The sequence below is a fragment of the Crotalus tigris genome, unplaced genomic scaffold (assembly GCF_016545835.1).
Source record: "Crotalus tigris isolate CLP2741 ecotype Arizona unplaced genomic scaffold, ASM1654583v1 scf7180000024341.3516292, whole genome shotgun sequence".
NCBI lineage: Eukaryota > Metazoa > Chordata > Lepidosauria > Squamata > Viperidae > Crotalus > Crotalus tigris.
The window spans coordinates 465,840-488,693 of NW_024100511.1; the positions used below are offsets into that span (position 1 = coordinate 465,840).

A 22,854-nucleotide genomic window follows, 5' to 3' on the forward strand; every position below is an offset into this window, starting at 1 on the left:
TCATCCATGTGACATCATTTACAAATTCTACACTCTGCTATCTTCAATTATTATTCTACCTGGTAAGACAAAAATAAGAGAGCCACCTAGAATACTCCATGGTGAGAGAGGTGGCAAATAAATTTAACAAATAAATAATCAGAGAGTAAGATTATTCAGAAATAGGATATCTCAAAAAGGAACAAGTTAACTTTTGATGCACAGCCATCTTGCCTCAAAAAACAATTTTTGTTCTAGGGGAAAGTGCCAGATGACTTCTTGTTCTAAAACCCTTTTCACCACTCTTCTTTCTTGTGATTTAGCAAAATACACATACACACATATAAGCCCAAAACTATTCACAAGAAAATCATTCCACTCTTCTGTTGGTTTGGCACAGTGAGTTTCTCTCAAAACATAAACTCAAACTAGATGTTGTGGTTCCTCAACTGCCAGCAGATCCGGCAGCCAACTTAGATGAATCAGATGAGAGGGAAGGGGTGCCTGGGTTCACATGGGAATCTGCAGAAGGCTCTGAGGAGCAAGACGATTCACAGCCAGATGTAGAGCCGGGCCCATCTACTCACGCTCAGGCAGAGAGACAGCTGGGTTGGGGGCCGAGTGAAGAGGAGGAACAGCTGGGGCCTGTCGCAGATGCACGTATGCACAGAGAGGAGAGGCATGCAGGACAACGGAGGGTGGTGGGGCAACTCTCCAGGAAAAGTAAGAGACTCTAAGAAGCCATGCCCTGGCTGGACTATAAAGAGGAGAGGTATGGGAGGTGCCAGTTGCCACAGGCAACCATTCATGCTCCAATATCTTGTTTCTCTGTCAGATTTCTTTTGTCAGGACTCTTTGCCAATTATCCAGGTTTTTCAGATTTCTTTGTGTTTGGTTTGAATTGCTAACTGAGCCTTCCGGCTGAGAATTCAGAGACTTTGTACTTATCGCAGCCAAGTGGGAGCAGAAACTGCTACTATTTATTTTAATACCTAAGGACATGCCTTGTTAAAATAAAAAGGAGTTTTCCTCACAAGTAAGCTGTTGAGTAGCACTCACAAAGGCTGGGTCAGAACACTACACTGCTTTACAAAACTGCCATCTCAGAAAGGATCTCTTTGTACTTTTCAAAGCCAAATTAATATTTAATATATACCTACCTTGAGGGAAATAATTTGGCTGAACTATGCAGAGGAAAGCGTGAACAATGCGGAACAAAATCCCTATCGTTCCGGGCTCATAGTACGCGTTGGTGTTGTATATCTTGTGGGGAACATACCCAAAATCCAGAGTTTCAGAAGGCAGTTGGGGCAAAGGCTGCAGTTCAGAAATTGTTCTCCCACAGAATAATAAAAGAAGCAATAAATAAACTTCTCTAGCCATGGCTGACCAAACTCATAGACAGAGGCAGAACGGAGGTGAAGAACACTCTTGAGATGAGATGAGCTTTGCTGGGCATACACTTCAAAATGCTTTTCTCTGAGCTCTTCATAGGAATCTGGTTAATAAAAAGCGAAAAGAGCTGTTTAAAAAGTATCATCTCCTTCCTGGAAATCAGCAGATCCCCTATCCCAGAATGAATATAATATCCTATGAAAATTTAAATATCTGGTATCTTAGGATGAGGCATATTGAAAAAGATCTGTACCCATTACATAAGTCCTTTTATTACAAAGGAAAGAAGGAACCACCACTAGGTTCTTGTACAAAACTAAAATTTAGAATAATAGTTCTACTGTTAGCATTTTTCATCATTAAAAATGGGGTCTGGGATTAACCAATCATTAACCTTGGATCTATATCTACAGATGCAACATTTACCATTTTAACATGAGAATGGCAATTAAATAAAAAATCTGTGCCTTTTTTCTTTTTCCCTAAGTCTCCATGGTACACTGTAATGCAGTGGAAAAATCAGTGCAATGGATTGTGGATTTCTCAGCAGAATTTCGAAACGGTGGTATAGTCTCTTTCAAGTAAAACCTGGCAACTTCAAGAACAAAATGATGTAGTTTTCATGGCAACCAACCCGAATCAATGGTTTCTGGAGGCAGTTGGTACAGTGTTGTGGCATCACCTTCTTCTGGAATAGCTTTTCAACTTTCTGTCATTCAAATACTAACAAGAGTTGACCCTGCTTGAGCTTCCGGTGGTTAGCGTCGATGATGGCGGCTACATTGTAGCCATCCTCCTGGGACAGCGTGAGAACCGCGGAGCACAGCAGTCACCAGCTGTCCCGCGGCTCGAAACCCCCCTCCCGGGCGAAAGGAGGGGGGAGAGAACCACCCGAATAGAGGTAGAGCATCTCAAACCCCCCAGGGATTTTTTGGGGGGGGTGGAAAGAGAGCTCCCTCGGAGTTTGGGTTGCCTCCGCCTCCCAGCTGTCTTTGTTTCCCTTTGGGAACAAAGTGAAACGCCGCTACCATCTCCGCGCTTAAAGGGATCGCGTGAGTGATTTTTTTTCTTAAAAAAGCGGACAGAGCTGGATAAAGGATTGGACTTATTGAGTTTTATTTGCTTTTTAGTTTAGGCTGATCTTTTTTTTGTTTGTGTGGAGAGTGAAAGTAAAAGGGCGATTTGAAAGTTTTTCGGGGGGGAAAGTGAGTTAAACGGAACGTTATGGACTATATAGCTTTTTCTTTTTAAACTTTTTAAACTTCTTTTTTTTCTGAAGGTGGTTTTGTGTTTTTGAAATATCTTTTAAACTCTCCTTTGTTTTTTCATTCTTTGAGGATTTCTTTTTTATTGTTTTTTTTAAGAAGGAAGAAAGAGGAAATAAGAATTTTTTTTTATTTTTTTTTTAAAATGGCTTCAAAAAGGCAAGCAGCTTCTACAGTTCCTAAGGTGGCTTCTTCTCCTGCGATTCTACTGGTACAACAACCTAAAGCTGCACCACCATCTTCTCCTCCTCTGCCAGTAATATCTGTACAAGATATGAAAGATATAATGGGAAATGCAGTAACTCAAATCAGAGGGGAAATGAAGGAGCTTTTAGATCAGAATAAAACTGAAATTAGAGGGGAAGTGAAGAACCTGCTAGAGAGAATAACACTATTTTGAGGCAAGATATAGTTATGGCTCTATCAGGACTTGCTTCTGTGGTTGAGAAGCTTGACTCTAGAGTTGAAGAGGTTGCAGATAAGGTTGAAATCTTGGAAGATAAGTTTGAAGGCATGGAAAAAAAGATGGAACTTTCACAAGATGACATTGTTATGTCTCAGTATAGGGAAATGGAATATGCTTTAAGAATCAGAGGTCTGAAAGAGGATATGCATCAAGATTTGACAGAGATTGTGGTGAATGACCTTGCTCTCACTTTGAAGAGGGAGAAAGAGGGAATACTTAGAGAAGTGGAAAAAGTATACAGAGTTAACTCTTGGGTCGCAAAACAGAAAAACTTACCAAGAGATGTGGTGATTTATTTTGCAAAGAGATCTCTGCGTAATGAAATTATACAAGCTTTCTATAACAAGAGGTTTCAGATTGCTGCTCAAGATGTCATTATTTTAAAGGAGATCCCATCAAAAATTTTAAGAAAGAGAAAAGATTTTGCTTTCTTAGCTAATGAACTTAAAAAAAGAATGATGCCATTCAGATGGGAGATTCCGATGGGTATTGTTCTGAGCCATGCGGGGACGCGTTATAGACTCAATACAGTCACTAAAGCAAAGGAGTTTTACAGTTCGGTCCTGGGAGCAGGCTCACCATCATCTATGATGCAGAGAGTTCTGGATGGTAAAGAGGTGGAACAGCAGTCTGAAGGACTAGGTGTGATGGTGGTTGGAGAGTTACAGTCGGAGTGGTCGCGACAAGCAGAGGTTAAAGAGCAAAGAATGACCCGTGCAGCGCATAGACGCAAGGAAAAGGAACAACAGAGGAAAGAAGTTAAAGAATCTCTTCAAGAAAGTGCTTCGTTGCCGGTGGGAGGAGCAAGACCCAAGAGTTCTGCAGCACATTCCTCAATGGCAGAACTTCAAGCAGTCTTCTCCAGGCTTCTGGTCAAGGGAGATGGTAAAGCTCCTGACCTGGAATGCTAATGGCCTTAATTCCCCTCAGAAGAGAAAGAAAATCTTTCACTATTTAAAGCAACATAATAATGATATTATTTGTTTGCAGGAAACACATATTATAGCTAAAGATCAAAAATATTTAGTCAATGCTCGTTTGGGATCTCATTTTGTATCTTCTGCTCCTGGGAAAACAGGGGGCATAGTTATTTATGTTAAGCAAAACTTATCAGCCTGTTTGGTAGAATCCGATTCTCAAGGGAGATATGTTATGATCGAAGTTGGCTTATATGGTAAGAAAATATACTTATAGTCGGATTGTACGCACCAAACCAACAACAGGAACAATTTTATAGATTACTACATCAGAAATTAACTTTGTTGGATTATAGATCTGTCATATTAATGGGTGACTGGAATGGTGTTTTAGATACACAAAGAGATAAAAAAAGGATCCTCTATTTCTTTTAAACAGGCTAAATTACCTAAAGCTTTTTTTGATTTGAAAGAGGACTGGGAGCTACGAGACTACTGGCGTGAACGCAATCAGGAGGAGAGGGACTTTACTTTCTTCTCAGATAGACATCAATCTTTCTCAAGAATTGACTTTTTCTTGATTACAACTGATTTATATTTTAGGGTGAAGAATGTTAAAATTTTTTCCAGGACATTGACGGATCATAGTCCAGTTTGGATGGAGTTGGTTGATGAAAGAGAGGTGAGGAGATCATGGAGGATGAATGAAAATTTATTTAGACAAGAAAAGAATGTTCAAAAATTAAAGGAGTACTTAAAGGACTATTTTGTTTTAAATATGCATAAGGGAACTTCAATGCCAATGGTATGGGATGCAGGTAAAGCTTTCATGCGTGGGATTTTGATACAAATGAATTATGCTCATAGACAAAAGCAGATGCAGAAACGTAAGGAATTGGAAGATGAGATTAAATTAAAGAAAAAATTTTGATCTCAAATCCTACAGATGAAAAGGCTAAAGAATCTATAAAATTGCTTAAAACATATTGATGGCTGATCAAACTGCAACTAACTTACTGTATATGAAACAAAATATATTTTGTAATGCTAATAAACCAGGGAGATGGTTGGCTTATCAATTAAGAAAGAAACAGAGACAGAGAATTATAGATAAAATAAATTATAATGGTAAATTGGTATACCATAAGGATTTGATTAAGAAATCTTTTTTAGATTATTATCAAAAATTATATAAGAGTACTAAAATACAGGTTTTAGATATAGATAATTATCTAAATGAAGCCAACTTCCCTAAATTAACAAGATCAGAAACAAGAAATTAATGGTTTAATTACTAGTGAGGAAATTGAGACAGTGATTAAAGAATTAAAATTAGGTAAAGCACCGGGTACGGATGGTCTGACATCTATTTATTATAAAACTTTGGTACAAGAGATGATTCAACCTTTAAGAGAGCTTTTTAACAATATATTACAGGGTTTAGAGATTCCCCCGTCACGGGGTAGAGCTTTTATATCTTTAATCCCAAAAGAAGATCAAGATCTTACTTTACCAAAGAATTATAGACCTATATCTCTTTTAAATATAGATTATAAGATCTTTGCAAAAATCTTAGCTAATAGGTTCATGAGGGTTTTGCATCAGGTTATACATAAAGATCAAACAGGTTTCATAACTGGAAGGTACATGAAGAATAATGCCAGACAAATTATTAATTTATTAGAATATTTAGATAAAAATAATCAAGTTTCTGCAGGATTGATTTTTTAGATGCTGAAAAAGCTTTTGATCAAGTGAATTGGCAATTTATGTTAAGATTAATTGAGAAAATGAATTTTGGAGAAAAAATTTTACAAGCTCTTGGTGTTATTTATCAAAAGCAAACGGCACAACTTATAGTTAATGGGGGTTTATCAGAGGTTTTTACAATAGAAAAGGGGACTAGACAGGGATGTCCATTGTCACCACTGCTGTTTGTTTTAACTTTGGAAATATTGCTGATTAAAATTAGAGAATCACAGGAAATAAAAGGAATAGAAGTTAATAAAAAAGAATATAAATTAAGAGCTTTTGCAGATGACTTGGTGGTTACCCTGTCCCAATCTACTTATTCGGTAGTAGAGTTATTACAATTGATATACCAATACGGACGGGTTTCGGGTTTTAAAATTAATAACAATAAGACTAAAATATTACCCAAAAATATGACTAATTTGGATAAGCAGACTTTGGTTAAGTTGACAGATTTTGAGGTTGTTGATAAGGTAAAATATTTGGGGGTTATTTTATCGGTTTCTAATGCAAAATTGTATAAAAATAATTATGAAAGGTTGTGGGTCAGGATACAAAGAGACTTGAAAAATTGGGAGAAGTTGCAATTATCTCTTTTGGGAAGAATTGCGGTGATCAAAATGAATGTTCTGCCAAAGTTCCTTTTTTTATTCCAAATGATACCTATTTTAAAGAATGAGATTAATTTAAATGAATGGCAGAAAGGTATCAATAAATTTATTTGGGCGGGGAAAAAACCAAGAGTAAAGCTTAAAATAATACAAGACACTCGTGAGAGAGGCAGACTCAAGGTACCGAATTTGAAATTGTACTATGATGCGGTGGTCTTAACATTAATTAGTGATTGGGTTAATTTAACAAATGTAGAAATACTCCTCTTGGAGGGTTGGGATTTACTTTTTGGATGGCATGCCTATTTAATTTTTAATAAAAAAGTTGACAGGGTTTTTAAATCTCATATTATAAGGATTTCTTTATTTTGGGTTTGGAGGAAATATTATAGAAGTGATTTTAAAATCCCATTATGGGCTATACCCTGGCATGCGATAGAGGGGATAAGGAGAGGAGTCAAGATGGATGGTGTTTTTTATGCACAATTACTTAGATGGGATGGTAAAAATTGGCAGTTAAAATCTTTGGAAGATCTAGCACAAGAAAATATTATATACTCATGGTTTCAGTATAGACAAATAGTGGATAGATGGAAGTTAGACCGTAATGTGGGTTTACTTAGAGATGATGAAAATTTTCTTAAACAAGTAAAAGACCAAAGACGAACTCATATTAAGAGAATTTATGGGGTGCTAGTGGAACTGGATTCAGAGGTAGAATTAATTAAAGAATGTATGATTAAATGGGCACAAAATTTTGGTGAACCAGTTCTACTAGATACCTGGGAAATTATTTGGGTGAGGAATGTCAAATTTACACAAGCCCAGAATTTAAGGGAGAATTTTTATAAAATGTTTTAAAGATGGCACCTTGATCCACAAAAAATGTCTCGTATGTATCCTGACTTACAGCCTAAATGTTGGAGATGTGGTTGTTTGGATGCTACTTACTATCATATTTGGTGGTCGTGTACAAATATAAAAGCCTTTTGAATTAAGATATGGTGGAATATCCAAAGAATTTTTAGAAGGAGGGTAAAATTTACTCCACAATTGTTTTTGTTAGGTATTATAACTGATTGTGATACTAAAGAGACCACATTGATGTTAAATTTAATTACAGCCGCAAGGCTGCTAGTAGGGCAATGTTGGAAGAAGGAATCTTTGCCTACTTTGCAAGAGTGGTTTTTTAAAGTTTCTTATTTGGCGGAAATGGCAAAGATTTCAGCTTTTTTGAAGGATCAATCGCAGGAGAAGTATTTTGCGGTATGGAAAAAATGGATAGATTTTATACAATATAAGTTGGATATCAAAAAATATTATCTAGTTTTTCAATAACTTATATTTAAAATTTAAAATATCTTATAGATTTTATTTTCTTTTTTTAATTTTATTTTTTACTCTTATTATACTTTCTTTTATCTTTTTCTTTTTTCTTTTTCTTTATTCTTTTTTTTAAGTATTATTCTTTTGATATTTGTGTTTTTTTATATATATATTATTGCTAATTATCTTATAATTTGTTTAATTAATGTATTTAGTATTTAGACTTATTCATGGTTTATATTTTTTTCTTTTTTTAAGACTTTTTGAAGAAATTGTAATTAAGCCTATGTTCAGCTCTGGGAAGGTCGGGAGATGGAATGGGAGGGTTGGGGAGGTTTGGGGATGGGTTGTTTTGTTTTTGTAAAATTTCAAAAATTTAATAATAAAAAAAAAAGAGTTGACCCTACTTAGCTTCCAAATCCAGAGAAGGGCTTCAGGCCACTGACATCTGCTGATATGTAGAAAGTGGTAATTCTTATATACAAACACATATTTTATTGCATCACACTACAGTATAGTTCAGTGGTGGCAAATCTTTTAGAGACCGAGTGCCCAAACTGCAACCTAAAACCCATTTATCGCTGGGTGCTGGGTGGGTGTGGCCAACTGGGTGGGTGTGGCCTTGGTGGTCACAGCCAACTGGGTGGGCGTGACCACAGTGGGTGTGGCCACCTCGATGATGCTTCTGGGGAGAGACGCTTATGGGGGCCCGGCAGGGTTGGGGGAGATCTAGGGGATCTCTGGTGGGTGGGGCAGTGGACCAGAGGTTCATCCTGTGGGGTGAGGCAAGGCGAGGCAGGGCGGGTGTGCCAATTGGCATGGGGCAAGGCAAGGCAGGGGCTGGAGCAGCTCTGCCCCCACACAGAGAGGCCAGCGAGCACATGGGGGCCGCCAGTGTCCGTCAGTAGCCACAGCCTCCTGCCTAATGGCAGCCTCCTCAGCGTGAGTGAGACAGCCCCAGGACAGCCGGAAAGGAGCCCTCACCTGGTGCGGGTCCTATCTACAGGGTGACTCTGACGGGGGTGGCAGCTGCTGCTCTGAGCCCCTTGACTGGCCAACCACACAGAGAAGCAGGAGGAGGCGGCGAAGATCCCTGCATCGCCAAGCCCAGCCAGCGCAGATCTGGAAGCAAAGCTGTGCCAACCAACTTTGCACTGGTGGGGGCAGTAGCGGGGGAAGGTGAGCTGTGGCACACACCCTCCCCTCCCCGCCCCACCCAGAGGCGCTCATGGGACAATATGTGGCAGCAGCAGCAAAGGATGCCCACATGCTAGATCCTGCCTTCCCCCCCCCTCCGCTGCTGCCAGTGGGAGGTTAATTGGCAGAGCTTCACTTCCGGATCTGCTGCCTGACGCTATCGGCCCCCACACACAGAGGCCAGTGAGTGCATGGGGGGCAATGGTGTCTGTCAGCAGCCACAGCATGCTGGCTGTCCTGCATAATGGCGGACTGGCCACAGAGCCCCATCGGTGTGGGTGGAAATCACTCCGGGATAGCTGGAAGGAAGCCTTTGTCCAATCTGGGCACATCCATTCGACGGATCTGATGGGGGTGGCTTCTGCTGCAGGGAAGCAGGAGGAGGTGGAGGGGCAGCCAGGGGTCTGGAGCCCCCTCGGCTGCTCACTAGCAGCCCAACGAGGCAGCGGATTCACGCATCCACTGCCTTCTACTTCCCTGCAGGGCTGACTGGTCAGAGCAGCAGCAGAAACCACCCCCATCAGATCCGTCGAGTGGATGTGTCTTCTGAAAAGACATTTCAGTCGTGTCCTTTTGCTCCAGGCTGATTAATCCAAATGAAACCTGTTAAAGGAAGGAGAGATTATATATACTTGATCTTAGCCAAAAGAAGCAAAAGGTTTGTAAATGCTTTCTGCTTTTCAGCACACAAATGGATCCTGACTTGGCCTAACATTTTACCCGTATCTAGAAGAAAAACAAGTAGAATGGAAGGCCACCAAAAACATTATAGTCTGTTGTTTTCATTTTATCCCAAACTGGTTGTTTTCTCCTGGCACATTTCACACATTCGTAATTGAAGATGCTTACTTGTGATATGGCAAAGAAGGAAACCATGAAGATGGGGCTTTCTTGCAATCAGAAAATCTTTTCCTTCCTGGACTGGTCAAGGCAAAAATAGACAACTGTTATCCCTCCAACACCAGCTTCCAAACTAAAAAGAAGATAAAAGTAAAGACTAACTTAATAAAACTATTTATTATTAATTCTTTCCAAAAATGAATCTCTATACAACAGAGTTCACAAGCAACAGACAACATTCCCATAACATTTTTTTATCATTTGTGTTAATCTGTATCAAGATGTAAATCCCTTCAATGATGTCTTTTTTGATTTAACAGATAATTGGGAATAACAGACACTACCACCATCTCCTCCGTTTGGTCTTGAGATTTGACTGTAATATGAATATTAGCCAGCAGATTAGAGAAGACTGTTCAGCACAGAAGCTTCATTTTATATGGATATGGTGCCTTTAAGCTCGAAAGAATGATATACTGTATGCACACAGATGCTCTGTTAGTATAGCACTTAATCAGGGATATGGGGCAAAGAAGATGGTCAAAATCTGCAAGATGGCAGGCACAGCATTGTGATCAAACTCCTGAACATACACAAAATGGATGGGGCTTTGGCAGTAACTCCATGCCCACCATGCTGCTGATGTTGCAACAGATCTGGAGCCCTACTACACTTCTCTGGTTTATGTATGAAGCAGTTCATATTAACAATCAGGTGTCTCTGAAACAGGACTTTATTAAAACCATTTTCCCAAAATGAAGATATGGCAAATAACTATCCTAAAAATCAGCCATTTTTGGTGAAGACAAATAGTTACAAATCTCTCATCATGTTTTAAGCTGAAGGTTCTCATGTGCAAATGCAGGGGAAACTTTGGCAGATTACTTTACACACATAGGCTGTGTGAATCAGGAAACTGATTGTTTCAAGGAGGGGAGAGCTGGCTACAAGTCCCTGGCAAAACCCATTGTTGTAGCCCTGCATTTGAGCGATCTATTGTCTTTTGGAATTGTAAGGTTTTCCACGTAGCCTCACAATTGCCCCAGCATTACTCAGGAATTTAAAAGAGCCAAAGAAACTCCTGAGCCAAGGTTTCAGCAAGCAAACAACTTTTATTTTGATCAAAATAGAGTTGGGTGATCCCAATCTCTCTTCGTGGCTGGTAGAGAGATGAAGGCAACAACCAGAAAAGATGTCTTCCACCTTTTATACCTTTTCAGAACAAAAAGATCAGGTCTTGGTACCAGGCATAAGATGGCACAAAAAAAATTCCTAGATGATGACTCATACACAGCAACCCAGGCTCCATCTGTAACTCCTTTCCCCCCCTCCCCTTACTGTGCTCTTTTCATATAAGCAATCACCTATACCTAAAGCATGAAGCCCTTACTTTTCCAATATATATATAAAACATCTGATCAAGCAATTAACTACAAAATAATGATTACAAAATAACAAAACAATGATTACATGATACACTATAAGTATCAATATAAAATAGTTACTATATATAAAATAAATGCTAATGTCAAACTTAAACATACTAAAATCATAAGCACAATAAAATCCCTTCAGAATGCATTAATTTATTAGATTTATATCCCACCTTGATTTTGTACAAATGAAGGCAGCATATGTAATCCTCCCCTCATCTCTTTTTTCTCAAACAACCCCGGTTTGAAAGTGGATGGCTGGTTCAAGTCACTGTCTCTCTCACACACACACACATCATTATTGTGACTGGAGGATTAAAACTCAACTATTTCTGCTCCAACAAGAAAAGGCTAATATCTTCCAAAAGGAAACTCAAGCAATGTTACAAGCAATTCAAGAGGCAATTGCTACTCAAATGGCGGTTACAATGAGAACCATGAGGAGATGAAAAGTGATTTTGATAAAATGAATCAAAAAATTAATAAATGGGCTTTCAATTTGAAAATTTTAAACAGATGATTACAAATAACCAACAAAGAATCCAAAAAGTAGAAGATAAATCAACTGAGGTTGACCAGAAATTAGAAGTCTTAAAAGATGAAAATCAGAAATTGATGCAAATAAATTGAGAACTAGAAGACTCAATAGCTGTGATGGAGACGGAAAGAGCCTCATACTTTTTAAGATTTCAAAATATAATGGAAGATAAGGAAGAGGATCTTCTAGACCTGATAACGGAATTATTGGCAGACACATTAGGAATTGAGAAACAGGAAATGGAAGGAAAATTAGATCAGATCTATTGAGTCAACTCAAACTATGCTGGAAGAAATAAAGTCCCCAGGGAAGTACATGTTAGATTTCTCAAAAGATCTATAAGAGATGAGATTCTGAGAAGAGTAAGAGATGAACCTTTGAAATACAAAGAAAAAGAAATTTAATCCTGAAACAAATTCCTAGGTGAATAAGAGAATCCTGAAGCGAATATCAATTTCTAACTAGGAAATTAATTGAAAAAGAAGTGCATTTTAGATGGCTGATTCCAGAAGGGATTTTAATCTATTGGGATTTAAAAAGATATAGATTGGACATGCCACTTCAATAGAATCCTTTGACAATCATTGAGCATTTCTGGAAGGAGGTGATTTTGAATCTGGTACAAAGAGAGAAACAAAGAAACAGGAAGAAATGGCAGTAGAAGGAGCAGTCAAACCAAGAGAGGAGGAAGAAATTAAAAACACATACACAGAAGAAGGAGCAAGACCAAAAGATCAGAGACAGATAAGATCGATCAGAAGATTAAGACCTAGATATAACTGAAAGAGATGGAGAAGGAGAGTGGGATTTTGTCAATGAATATAAATGGACTAAATTCTCCCTCAAACAGGAGAAAATTCTTTACACGATTACAAAAATTAAAAATGGATATAATTTATCTCCAAGAAACACATATTAAAAGATACTATAAGTTGTTAGAACAACCGAAAATTGGCAAACTTCACTTTGCATTAGCCCCTCAAAAGAAAAGAGAAATAGCTCTATACATTAAAGAAATGATGAACCCTAAACAAATTTATGCGGATGAAGAGGGGAAAATATTAATGGTGGAAATAATGATGGATCAAAAACAGATACTGATGGTAGCAACATATGCACCACACGATAAACAAGAACAATTTTACCAAAAATTACATAAATAATATTAGATTTAAATTATCAAAATCTCTGTATAATGGGAGAATTAAATGCAATAACAGATGGAACTTTGGACTATAAAAGCACTAAACAAGGGAGGAAAGGAGGAAATATATTACCTAAAGCATTTTCAAAAATGACAGAAGAACTTTGTATCCAAGATATATGGAGAGAGAAAAAATCCAAAGAAATTACAATATACATTTTACTCAAATAGAAATAAATCATGGTCTCAAATTGATGTGATATGGACTTCTTTGGAACTTAATATGATGATACAAGAAATTGAGATAGAAACCAATGTTTCGGCAGATCATAACCCAATAAAGCTGACTTGGAGAGGAACCAAGAAAAAATTAAGATGGTCCATGAACAAATCTATATTATAAGAAAAAGAATTTATACAACTAGCGACAAAGGAAATGGATTTTTTCTTCAAAATAAACAAGAAAGAAAAAACATTGTTTCAAAATGTGTGGGATACAGCCAAAGCATATTTCAGGCGGTTGACTATAATCTATACTGCTAAAAAGAATAAAGAAAAGAAACAAAAGAAAATATTTAAGATACAAATGGAGATAATAAAACACAAATTAAATTTAGCTGAGATGGAAATAATGATTCAACAGATTAAAAGCGCTAAACAGAACTTTTTTAAAAATGCTAACAAGCTGGGGACATGGCTAGCATATAGACTGAAAAAAGAAAAAGAGAAAAAACTGATAAATAAGCTGATACAATTAAAAAAATTATCAAAGATTTTTATGATATACTTTACAATGCAGAGGAAATTCCAAAAGAAAAAATACAGCAGTATTTTAAAAAAGCAGACTTACCAAAAATTTCAGAGAATACTCAAAATATTTTAAATGGAGATTATAGAGGCTATAACAAGGCAAAAAAATGATAAAACTCCAGGTCCAGATGGATTACCTGCAGAGCTTTATAAATCATTACAAGATATACTAAGTCCTATTTTGAAAGAACTGTGTAATGAAATACTCCTGGGACTAAAATACCAAATACATGGACTGAAGCCAATATTACTTTAATACCCAAAGAAGATCTATTGCTGGTCTACGACCGTAATAAAGTTTATTATTTATTACCCAAAGAAGACTCTGATCTAAGACAAATAAAAAACTATAGACCAATATCGCTATTAAATGTAGACTATAAAATTTTTGCCTCAATAATAGCAGAAAGACTAAAGAAATTTTTGATCAAATTTATACATACAGATCAAAATAGTTTTCTACCTAAAAGACAGATAAAAATAATTTAAGAATGATTCTTGATGTGTTAGAGAACTATGAAATTCATCCAGGAAAACAGATGGCTTTAATATTTCTTGATGCACAGAAAGCGTTTGACAATGTAAACTGGCAATTCATGTTCCAGCAACTAGTGGAAATGGATTTTGGAGAAAACTTTATAAATATAATTAAAACAATTTATGGTAAACAAACAACCAAAATAATTGTAAATGGAGATTTTACAGAAAACTTTAACATTAAGAAAGGCACAAGACAGGGATGTCCACTATCTCCATTATTATTTATACTAACACTGGAAGTATTGAATAGAAACATCAGACAAGATATAGAAATTAAAGGACTGGAGATAAAATATGAAAAATATAAACTACAAGCATTTGCAGATGACTTGGTTTTTATATTGGAAGATCCACTGGAAACAAGCACTAAACTTATGGAGAAAATAGAAAAATTTGGAGAAGTGGCAGGGTTGAAAATAAACAGATCAAAGACTAACGTGTTAACTAAAAATCTAACAAAAAAACAAAAAAAAAACAACTAGGAAAAAACCCAATCTTCAAATAGTTAAAAAAGTTAAATATTTGGGAAATTACCTAACAGCAAGATGTGTAACAATAAAAGAAGATAACCATGTAAGACTGCTAAAACAAATAAAACTGGACCTGGAAAAATGGAAAAACTTACAACTTTCAATGCTGGGGAGAATAGCAACAGTGAAAATGAATATCTTACCAAAAATACTCTTTTTATTTCAAACAATTCCGGTAAGGCTGGGAAAATTCTTTTTTGCTGAACTGAATACAACAATACTGAAATTTATCTGACAAGGAAAAAAGCTAGAATTAGACTGAAAATGCTACAAAAAGGGAAAGAAAGTGGAGAATTTGGACTGCCGAATTGGATGCTATACTACCAAGCAACTATTTTAACATGGCTTAAAGAATTTATAATGCTTAAAGATAAAAGACTATTATACCTAGAGGGGCATGATCTACAAATTGGTTGGCATGTTTTCTGTGGTATGGGAAGAATAAAATACATAGATATTTTCAAAACCACATTGTAAGAAATGCACTTTTTTCAGAATGGGAAAAAATAAAAGCAAAAATTTATATTAAGATACTGTAAGGTTTTCCTTTTAACCTCACAATTGCCCCAGCATTACTCAGGAATTTAAAAGAGCCAAAGAAACTCCTGAGCCAAGGTTTCAACAAAGATTACAACTTTATTTTGATCAAAACAGAAAGGGGCTGCCTGATTCCTCTTCGTGGCTGGTAGAGGAATGAAGGCAAGGAAGCAGAAAAGATGTCTTCCACCTTTTATACCTTTCAAGAAGAAAAAGATCAGGTCTTGGTACCAGGCATAAGATGGCACAAAAAAACAATTCCTAGATGATGACTCATACACAGCAACCCAGGCTCCATCTGTAACTCCTTTTCCCCCTCCCCTTACTGTGCTCTTTTCATATAAGCAATCACCTGTACCTAAAGCATGAAGCCCTTACTTTTCCAATATATATATATATATATATATATATATATATATATATATATATATATATATATATATATATAGTATCTGATCAAGCAATTAACTACAAAATAATGATTATAAAATAACAAAACAATGATTACATGATAACACTATAAGTATCAATATAAAATGGTTACTATATATAAAATAAATGCTAATGTCAAACTTAAACATACTAAAATCATAAGCACAATAAAATCCCTTCAATACCTGGATGGATTTCAACAATGGAAGCTTTTGCTTACCCAAATTTAATTAATTATGACAAAGTTGTGACCTATAAAGATATCTTGGACAATGAAGGAAAACTGAAAGACAGACAAAATTTACAAGATCTATCATGGTGGCCATATTTGCAAATCAAAATAAGATGTGAAAAAGATGCTAAAATAATGGGATTCTATAAAGTGTTAGGAATAAAATTTTAGAATAAAAAGTAAAGTTAAGTGACACGTACTCTGTAAAATTTCTACACGCAGACAGAAAGATTTCTACACAAAATTTCTACAGGTAGACTGCAAGATTTCTACACAATTTCTACATGTACACGTACCTTGGAAGAGTTCTGCACGTAGGCTATAAGATTTCCACACTGAGCTATAGGATTTCATGATAAAGTACATATAAGGGAATAGGTGAAGCAAAATAGTAAGGGGCAGGGATAATGTATTTTGTTTAGGTGATCCTGATAAGATTGTAACCTCAGAGGAGGGGCCAAGGCGTCAGGATAGAATGTATATAATGTGTGTTTTTGCTGTGACCAGGTGTGGCTCAAATATTTATTTGGAGTCCACCATGCTTTGCAAACCGTTGTAGCCAATAAATCTCTGTCTAATTTCAACTTGCTGTTTGGTGTTATTCAGTGGGCTAGAATTTCTACCAACAGTTTCTACCAACGTGGGGCTTGAGACCGGGATCATTTGTCTGCACCAGATCCAGAAGGTGTGGTGGAAGGCATGCCCTGTCGATTTCAACAGTCTATCTCATCTTGTTGGTAAAGGAGCAGCAACGCTTTCCTCAGCGAACCCATAGAGTTGATATTAGACAGAGATACGAATTGAACCGGTGTGTGTGTTGCTGGCTTCTGGGAACTGGGCAACTCCGTGCACGGACCTAAGTAAGTGTTCTGGGGTGGCCAGTATACACTGCCTAGGCAGTCGGTGGGAAGACTGGGTAGGCCTGTGTGAATTTGAGACAGTGTGTGTGTGACATCCCAAGTATCCACTTAGCGAAAGTGGACCTCTGATATGCAAGTGCATATCTAGGGGGATCAGGGGGGAGTGAATTAAGGAATTTATGTGAAGTCTCAATTAGAATACACAGGACGGTAAACCAGTATGGGCAACACAGGGAGTACTCCAGGAAAGAAGTGTTTGAAAAAAATAAGAAGGAACCCCAAATTGAATATAGATAAAGAAAGTCCATTAGGGATTTTGTTGAGTAATTGGGGAAAACCTCCGTATAATGAAATAATTAGTAAATTAGACATAACCAAGGAAGATATGGTTAATTTGTGTTGTTTTGTCTGGTGGGAAGATGAAAAAGTAGAGTGGCCTAGATTAGGAACAAATGACTATTTTGCTTGTCAGAATTTATATGAGTATGTGTCAAGGAAAACATGTAAATCATTAGTCAATGAGTTAGACTATGTTTTAATTTGGAACCCAGGTAAATGGGTCACCTTGACTATGAGTGGCCCTAGCCCTCATAAAATAACCTCAATATATTTACAAGAAGAAGAGAAGAATGAAATAGAGGAAGAAGATGATGAAAAATCCATGAAATATTTACCCCCACTTTATAATCCTAATCTACCACAACCAACAAATGTACAAATACCTATTCCACCACCCCTACCAGCTCCTGTAACACAAGCCCAGAGAGCTGTGAGAGGTGGACCCTATAAGGTATTAGTAAAAGAATTGGAACAATTGAAGAAAGATATAAAGAATTTTCCCTTTAAGGATAAACCACTACAGGCTTTTCCTTTAAGAGAAGTACCCAATGGAGTAGATGGCCAAGGACAGGCTCGTATCAGTTTTGTACATGAGCCTTTAAAGGCATCTGAATTACGTGCCTTCAAGAAAGAAATGAAAAGCATGATAGAAGATCCAATAGGGGTAGCAGAGCAACTGGATCTGTTATTAGGAGCAAACATATACACATGGGATGAATTAGGAGTGATACAAAGCACGTTATTTACAGCAGAAGAGAGACAGTTAATTCAAAGAGCAGCAAGAGACATTTGGACAAGGGAACATAACCCCCAAGCACAGGGGGCAATTTTGGCAGATGCAAAGTTCCCTTTAGTAAGACCAAATTGGGACAATAATAATGCTGCAGATAGACAAAACATGGAAGATATGAGAGTATTATTAATAAGAGGAATAAAAGAAGCTGTCCCAAAAGCACAGAACATGAGTAAAGCTTTAATGATAGAACAAGAAAAAGAAGAATCTCCAGCTACATTCCTCCAAAGACTGAAAGACGGAATGAGGAAGTATTCTGGAACTGATCCAGATGACCCAGCAAATACTCTTCTGGTAAAAATACAATTTGTGGTAAAATCTTGGCCAGATATAAGTAAAAAGCTACAAAAGTTGGAGGGATGGACAGGGAAAAGTATAGATGACTTGTTGAAGGCAGCACAAAAGGTATATGTGCAAAGGTATATGTAGAGAAATTTAGGCAATGGAATAAAATGATGGTTGCCACAATAAACCAAGTAATAAAACAAAAGGAAAAGAATACAGAAGGAAAATGGATATTACCTGATGGATAGCAGGTGTTGAATAAAGCCATAACACGTGAAGTAATCCAAACACTCCATGAGGGTTTTAGAAGACGTGTTTCTGAAAGGTATGGCTACAGGAGAGTTTTCACTGTTGTGAAACCAATAACGGCCGGATGTCTCATTTTGCAAGAAAGTTAATAGGCAAGCTCTAAGAGCAAAGGAAATTGGGAGAGGAAAGGAGCTCATTGGCTTTTGAACAGTTCCTTAAAATTACAATAATAGTTATTTGTTTGTCAGGAGAAAGTATGAAATGAAATATCTGTATATGAAAGTGCTTATACAAGCAGTTTGAATGGAAATGAATGTGTGGATATGCTGATCCTGTGTGTGTGTGAGAGAGAGAGACAGAGTGTTTCTCCCCCATCCCAGACTGTGAAAGAAACAGTAAGCTGCAGATTTTTTTTTGTTACTGTAAAAGTGAAATGGAAAATGCATGTGAAGAGAAAACTATTTTGTTAGTGGTGAAATTGTGTAATTTCTTCTTCTTTTCCTGTCTCTTTTCCCCCACCCCCAGCTTGCTGTGTTGCTTTAAGAGCGAGAGAGAGGGAAAAAAAGAAAAGGGGAGGGGTCTGATCTTTTAAACTTTTTTTTCTGCTTAGAATTCTGGTTTGAGGAAGGTGAGCTGGATGTGAAATTTAATACCCATTCTTACAGTAAGAAATAAAGTTATTTTTTTTTAAATAAATGAAATATGAGAAGAACTGGAATACACCTATATAACCATTAACCAATAGAAATGACTTTGAATTGATTTGTTTAGATTTGTAAATGATTTAACCTATTTAATGGAAATTGGTTTCCATCTGAATGGAATCTGATTAAATTGGAATTTGACAAAAATTATATTAAATCAAAGAGTTGATACTAGAGTTTGATACAAAACTATTTCAGTAACTCAGAATATTTTATTAAGCTTGTTTATTTATTTATTTTGTGGAGTTGCTTTTTGTTGTTGTTTTATTTATTTATTTTATGTTTTTATCTCTGTGCAGGACACACTGATAAAAAAATAAATAATAATACCTAAGAGAATTGAAGGAATTATAATTCAACCCTTGTTTAAAATGAAGGAGTTGAGGAAAAAAAAATTTTGGGATTATAAATGAGCTATGTTGTTTTGAATAAAGATTTGTATGCAAACAAACTCAAGCAGAGTTTGGTGAGCGCTCCTTTGTTGGCTCTTTACTAAGTAATCTGTTTGTAAATGCATACGGACAAAGGAATGGCTAGGGGAGGGATAATTGATACTTTTCTATGGTTAATATATGGTTGGTTATACGATAAATATGATATGTAGACAAATATATATAATGTTCTATAACATCTAATGGTGAGGCTATTTCAATGTATTCAAGTTGATTTTAAATTACCTCAAGTGGGAAATTCCACAATATGAAACTCAAATGACTTGGATAAAATGTTTACCTTTAGTATTGTTGCGAATAAGAACACAACCACAGAAAAATTTAGGATTGTCTCCTTATGAGTTGTATGGTGTGTCATTTATGCCTGGAAACATTTCCATGGACTCTTTAGTAACAAGGGATAAAGTAATAAGATATTATGTGCATAAACTGTTGCAGTATCTTGATCATTGCAGGAAACAGCTTGCTGATCCAAACACCCCCTTTGGAATTTCCTGTCCACAAGTTTGAGGTGGGACAGTGGATCCTGATCCGAATGTGGAAGGAGGAGAAATTGCAACCTAAGTGGGAAGAACCATTCCATGTGTTGCTGACCTCTGAAACTGCAATTCGGATGAAAGAAAAAGGGTGGACTCATTATACACAAGTGAAGGGACCAGTAGCTGAACCAAAAGGACAGTGGACCTGTGTTCCAGGTGATGACTCGTTTAAATTGATACTTTGTAAAATTCCTGTTTAAATGTGTTGGTACTGTGCTGTAAATGCCATGTTGATTGTTGTTGTTTCCATTGTATTGACTGTGTAAGATGTACTGGATGTGAAGAACATTTTGGACCATACGATATAGTACTCATTGAAAAGAAATTGAAACCTTTTGAGGAATATACTGAGACATTGACTGGAGTGGTAAGATATACTCTAAAAGATACTCCTTCAATCCAATTAGTCCAGGAAGAACAACGAGAAGCCTTCATAAAATATCACAGTTTAGAAGAAGATTAATATAAAATATAATTAATATAAATTAATATAAAATGTGAATATTTGTCCCTAGCTGTATATCTCTCCCTCTCTAGGGAGTGATATAGAAGAGCAACAGAAGCAGAAGGATGTGAGCCTGCATTACCAATGCCACCAAAGGGGTATATATTTCAATATATATGTCAATTAAATAAAACACAATATTCAGTTTGTAAGGGAAGAGACAAAAGGATACAATGCTATGATCCATCAATGCCAACATATTTGAATTTCAGTATATATGTGGGTTTAGCTAAAGTAGGAGTGAGACAGAGACCTGAAGGTGAAGAAAGATTAATATACGTCAATTCTACTAAAATATTAGAAAAAGGGGACAGAAAAAGCTTTGATACAATTTGATGCATGCACAGTATTAAGTTTATCTTATCTCGCCACAAAGTGTGGAGACTCTAGTTGGATCATAGCATATAAACAAAATCATAAATATATGTTCCACTAATTTGAACTTTGCAAATGGAAACCCCAATCAATGGTTACTTTGTGGGGGATCTATTAAATGTTCAGGGTGGAGTTGTGTGTGTGGTTACAGTAGAGGAGGTTATCCAGAATGTAATGGTATTACCAAATTTAAAAGAATATAGGAACTAATACGATGGAGTTGGAAATCACTAAGAACCATTCTGATATAATGAGTTATGGATTTGGGATAGACGGAACAGGAACAGATCCATTAACTTATATCACTATAAAGAAAGAAAAGATATATTAGCTAAGGAAGGAGGGGTATGTGGGAAGTTTAATTTAACGAATTTTTGCTTACAGATAGATGAAACAGGTGCAGAAGTGAAGCAATTAACCACTGAAATGAGACAACTTGTACATGTTCCAGTCCAGACTTGGACTGGTCTTTTAGATAAAGGGGGATTTTTGGGAGGAATCTTTCGCAATTGGAAACAAGCATTATTCATGGTGGGCATAATATTATTAGAACTAATGTGTTTGCCCTGCCTAATTCCTATGATTAAAAATTTAGTCCATACAACTGTAACAAGTATAATGAATGGCATCAAACGGGAGGAAAAGATACAGGCACTGTTAGCCTTTAAGGAAATCAAAGACAAAGTAGACATAATAGAGAATAAACACAAAGAAGAAATTGAAATGAATTTAAGAAGATTCTAAAATTTTATTAAGTATGAAAAGAAAAAGGGTGGATCTGTTAGGAATAAAATTTTAGAATAAAAAGTTAAGTGACACATACTCTGTAACATTTCTACATGCAGACAGAAAGATTTCTACACAAAATTTCTACAGGTAGACTGCAAGATTTCTACACAATTTCTACATGTACACGTACCTTGGAAGAGTTCTGCATGTAGGCTATAGGATTTCCACACTGAGCTATAGGATTTCATGATAAAGTACATATAAGGGAATAGGTGAAGCAAAATAGTAAGAGGCAGGGATAATGTATTTTGTTTAGGCGATCCTGATAAGATTGTAACCTCAGAGGAGGGGCCAAGGCGTCGGGATAGAATGTATATAATGTGTGTTTTTGCTGTGACCAGGTGTGGCTCAAATATTTATTTAGAGTCCACCACGCTTTGCAAACCGTTGTAGCCAATAAATCTCTGTCTAATTTCAACTTGCTGTTTGGTGTTATTCAGTGGGCTAGAATTTCTACCAACAAAAGAACACACAGAATTTGACCAGATACGTTAAAAACAGTTGAAAAGTTGATTAAGAAACTCTGTTAAAGATGGAGGAAGAACAAGTAAAAGAAACAATGATAATATGGGCAAAGAACTTTGGATATAATATAGAATTAGAAGACTGACAAAAGCTATGGGAAAGAAATGTTAAATTAACGACAACAGTGGCATATAAAGAAAACTTATATAAAATGTTTTACAGATGGCATATGACACCAGTGAGATTAGCAAAAATATTTAAAAATACTTCAAATAAGTGTTGGAAACAGAAACAAAGACCATGTACTTATTACCATATCCGGTGGACATGCCCTAAAACAAAAATATTTTGGTTAAAAATACATTTATTGTTGGAGAAAATGACTAAAAAACAAATATACTTTAAGCCAGAATTATTTTTGTTAGGAATAATAGGAGCAAATTATGAGAAAGATTGTATATATTGAATTTTACACGTACTAACTGCAGCAAGAATTGTATTTGCTCAACATTCGAAAAATGAAAATTTACCAACTGAAGAAGAATTAAGAAAATT

At 36.3% G+C, this 22,854-nt stretch overlaps 2 protein-coding genes across 22 annotated transcripts in view; one reads left to right on the forward strand and one right to left on the reverse strand.

The window, feature by feature from the left end:
* The window catches only part of PROM1 (prominin 1), a 261,692-nt gene that overhangs the window by 225,328 nt on the left and 13,510 nt on the right, over positions 1 to 22,854 (reverse strand). For 18 of the 21 annotated variants that reach the window (XM_039326544.1, XM_039326562.1, XM_039326543.1 and 15 more), the window contains exons 2-3: positions 9,758 to 9,881; positions 1,140 to 1,477 (exon numbers count right to left, since the gene is read on the reverse strand). In XM_039326544.1, the coding sequence (XP_039182478.1) occupies positions 1,140 to 1,362 (223 nt within the window). In that variant the 5' untranslated portion in view covers positions 1,363 to 1,477; positions 9,758 to 9,881. Of the gene's footprint in view, positions 1 to 1,139; positions 1,478 to 9,757; positions 9,882 to 16,240; positions 16,277 to 18,458; positions 18,736 to 22,854 lie in introns of those variants that run through there. The other 3 variants (XM_039326547.1, XM_039326546.1, XM_039326564.1) reach the window with 3 other exon arrangements.
* Positions 16,465 to 19,227, forward strand: LOC120300477. The gene is made up of 2 exons (XM_039326566.1): positions 16,465 to 18,230; positions 19,081 to 19,227. The coding sequence occupies exons 1-2, from the start codon at positions 17,025 to 17,027 to the stop codon at positions 19,111 to 19,113; spliced, it is 1,239 nt and encodes a 412-aa protein (XP_039182500.1). The 5' UTR covers positions 16,465 to 17,024; the 3' UTR covers positions 19,114 to 19,227.